The sequence below is a fragment of the Ricinus communis genome, chromosome 7, assembly GCF_019578655.1.
Source record: "Ricinus communis isolate WT05 ecotype wild-type chromosome 7, ASM1957865v1, whole genome shotgun sequence".
NCBI lineage: Eukaryota > Viridiplantae > Streptophyta > Magnoliopsida > Malpighiales > Euphorbiaceae > Ricinus > Ricinus communis.
Window position 1 is genome coordinate 3,900,423 of NC_063262.1, and position 3,502 is coordinate 3,903,924.

The window sequence follows — 3,502 nt, forward strand, 5'->3', positions numbered from 1 at the left end:
TAAACTAACAAGATAAGGAAAAAAATAAGAACACATGAAAGAAAGATGGCAAAGACCACTGACAGAAAGAAAAAAAGAAAACTATAGAGAGAAGTTTTTAGGGCTCTTTCTCATTTCTAATATGAATCATTATTTTGAATGGAAGTTCTCTTTATATAGGGTTTTTGCATCCTAAAATTTAAAAGTAACGTATTAATCTGAATGAATGATTACAATTTGCAATAGGAATTTCATTTCTTTAAATAAATAAAAAGAGAAAGAAAGTATATCCTTTAAATTTTTCTCTTCTTTTCTAAGATGAAAATTCGAAGGGCTTGTAAAGTTCTAGAAATTGGAAATGTTCTTGACTCGCTTTAAATGTCTATGATTCAAGGGTTTGGCTTGCTTGCGAGTGGTGAACACAACAACATTCCACTATCCATGCTTGTATGAAACCCATCCAAAAACACTTACCTATATTTATTTGTTATATGAAATTTTATAATTTAAAGAATTATACAGATAAAGAACAAGGATATACAAACACAATCTCTCTTAAATATTTTCAATCTACACACACACACACACATATATATATATATAAGACACAGTTCATCCAACTAAAAGTTATACAATAATTATATCAAAAAACTATAAAATTCACACAACTAAAAGTTTATAAAGATACAATCCATATAACTAAAAGTCAAATAATTCTTAATATCGAGCTGTTAGATGAAATTAGATGCAACAGAATTTCTCTGTTCATTTCATGCATTGATAAAAAAATCAAGCTTACCAGTAATATAAAGCACTGGTCAAATTAGTCTGGGAATAAAAGAAGGATGCAGTAATTTTCTTTTTTGCTTTTTTCTTTCTAAATGCTTGATTTGATTGTTTACATCCTCGATCTCTTTAGTTATAGTTGTTTCAAGAATACGATAAATGAAACTGGCTGCTCGGTTTTTCTACAGGAAAATAAAATTAGCTTCACATGATGTCCAAAATTAATACAATTTTACATTCCCACAGTGGAACATCTTATTGATTCTAAAATTCTAGAAGACAGTTGTAAGATTCTACGAGACAGTTAACAAGACAAGCACAGCTACAGGCGACCTTATGGCCACACCAACCCCACAATTCTAAATAACAATCTGAACAGTTATTTTAAGACTTAACTCAATCAGACAAAAGTAAACATAAATCACCCAATTAAAAATGACATACAAAAAGATCAAGCAGTAATGTTGTGACGAATGTGCCTCAGAAGCACCGGAATTACGACATCTGGAGAGCTCAGTTGAGGCAAGTGACCGTCGGTTGACATGACCTCGGCGATGGACTCGCTGCCAAGGTTTTGATGCAAATATTCGGAGACAACCACCGGGACAGCCAAATCCTTGCCGCTCTGTACAATGTGACAAGGCACTGAGACCATATGTAGAATTGACCTCATGTCACTTTGGAATATGGTTTGTGCCACACTTAGAGCTATGTCCGGTCTCATGTTGAAAAGGGTGCGGCTAAATTCTTGTACCGCCACTGAATCCATGTCGCCACCGACTGCTAGTGGGGCGAATCCTGAGCACCATGCCTTATAATTAGCTTCCATAGCTTCAAATAGTTGGTTTAAATCTTCTTGCTCAAATCCTCCATAATAATCCACGTCATTCAAATACCTGAAAAAAAAAAAACATGATTCAAAAGCAAAACTCAGCTGAATCATTGCTCAATATCTCCTCTTTTATCACTAACACTAAAAAATCTGCTGCTTTTTAGTGAAAAAGATAATCAAATTCTTAAGAACCGACCCAATAACAAAGACGCCTAGTCACTAGCATTATAATCTGACCCACAAATGCGAAGATCCTATTATATTATAAAATCATATAAAACAATTAGATCAAATTTCAACTAGCATTATAAAAGTATAAACTTTACTGGCATTAGAAATGAAAAGCACAAGAACATTAAAATATATTAGAAGTTAATTAATTAATTCCTAGAAAGTCTATTGAAAGATACCACAATGATAATAGGTAGACTATTATTTATATAGAAAAATAGTTGTTACTTCTATTTATAGTTGATGACGTCTGTCTGAACCACTTGGAAGTTCAAACAGTTTACAATGAAGTTTTTCTGCACAAACTTTTATGCCTGATTGCAGAAGCGGCAATTGGCTTGTAAATTAATCAAGCCCTTTTGTGCAGAAATGATTAGGCAAAGACCATTAGAACTGTACCGACAAGTTTTTTAGGTTAATAATTCTGAGCTCACGTACGTAAAAATTAAATGATGAAGGTTGATACCTTGGAGAAGCAGAGATCATAACGATTTTAGTGAAGAGATCAGGGCGACTAATGGAAGCAACAACACCGACCATAGCAGAAACAGAATGCCCAACAAAGACACATGATTCAACTTGCAATTCCTCTAAAATGGCAAGTAAATCATAAGCATACCCTTCAAGACCAGCGTATCTCTCAAAATCGAAGTAATCTGGATTTGTAGTGCCAGCACCCATATTATCAAACAAAACGACCTTAAAATCATCAATAAGATGAGGCACGAGGTGTTTCCAGACAGACTGATCAGTGCCAAATCCATGTGCCAGAACTATCACTTGCTCTCCTGTTCCAAGGATCTTGACGTTGTGTGCCTCTTCTACTATACCCATTTTAATCTCTTTTTTCCTGTAGTGATTTTTTGGACTCTTTTCCTTTTTGGGTTTTGGTTTACAAGTTTGTTCGTTTGCTTTGATCTTGAGGTGGGTTTAATGGTGTGAACAGCAGACTTTTTTTGGCTGCTTTTGTAGTTGGACAGATGCCGACGAGGGATAATAAGGACCGCATATATGTTGATTTTTTTCTTATCATAATTATTGGGTTTCCTTATGCAAAAATTTAGAATGATTAAGGAGGAAAATTTGGTTTTCTCTTTAATCATAATACTGTAATATAAACTTTTTGAGAACCACAAAAAAAAAAAAAAAAAAGAAATTCACTAACTTATAAAATAAATTTAAAATAATTTTTTTAAAAAAATTTCATTAAATAAGATAACAATAATTGCCTCTTTATCCACAAGGCAGCTTCAACCAAGTTGGTGTAAGATATTAAATGGCTTTGTCTTGTTTCATTGTTATATCCACATCTAATGGTGGTTGAGTAATAAGGTCAAGTTTGGAAATGTATTAGTACAAAAATTGCTAATATGGAATCTAATTAGTTAGCGCAGAGGCATAAATTTAGGTAGTCAGAGAATTTGGGAATGATTTATAGTCAAATGGACAAATGTGATTTCTTTATCAATTTCTCAAGGATTGGGTGAATGAGTTTTCTTTCAATTCTATATTATTTTATACTGATACTTGTTATTTGTTTTAACAAAATTAAAATTTTATATTTTATTGTTATTATTATTTTTTAAAAGTTAATATATGCTATTAATTAATGACAAAAAATAATAAGTCGATTTCTTCTTGTTACAAATAATTTTTTTTATTATTATGAGTCGT

General features: G+C 32.2%; 1 protein-coding gene across 1 annotated transcript; it reads right to left on the minus strand.

Annotated features, from left to right (window-relative positions):
* Positions 1-979: 979 nt before the first annotated feature.
* On the minus strand, positions 980-2,848 carry LOC8285632 (probable esterase KAI2). Its single transcript, XM_002524920.4, has 2 exons — positions 2,295-2,848; positions 980-1,661 (listed from the first exon to the last, which is right to left on the minus strand). The coding sequence occupies exons 1-2, from the start codon at positions 2,660-2,662 to the stop codon at positions 1,217-1,219; spliced, it is 813 nt and encodes a 270-aa protein (XP_002524966.1). The 5' UTR covers positions 2,663-2,848; the 3' UTR covers positions 980-1,216.
* Between the last annotated feature and the right edge of the window lie 654 nt (positions 2,849-3,502).

Bases quoted from the DNA above. Each gene is read 5' to 3' on its own strand.
- LOC8285632 (XM_002524920.4), bottom strand. From the start codon at position 2,662: ATGGGTATAGTAGAAGAGGCACACAACGTCAAGATCCTTGGAACAGGA. The intron at 1,662-2,294 runs GTATCAACCTTC...TTTTTTTTTCAG, and splicing joins ATGATCTCTGCTTCTCCAAG to GTATTTGAATGACGTGGATT.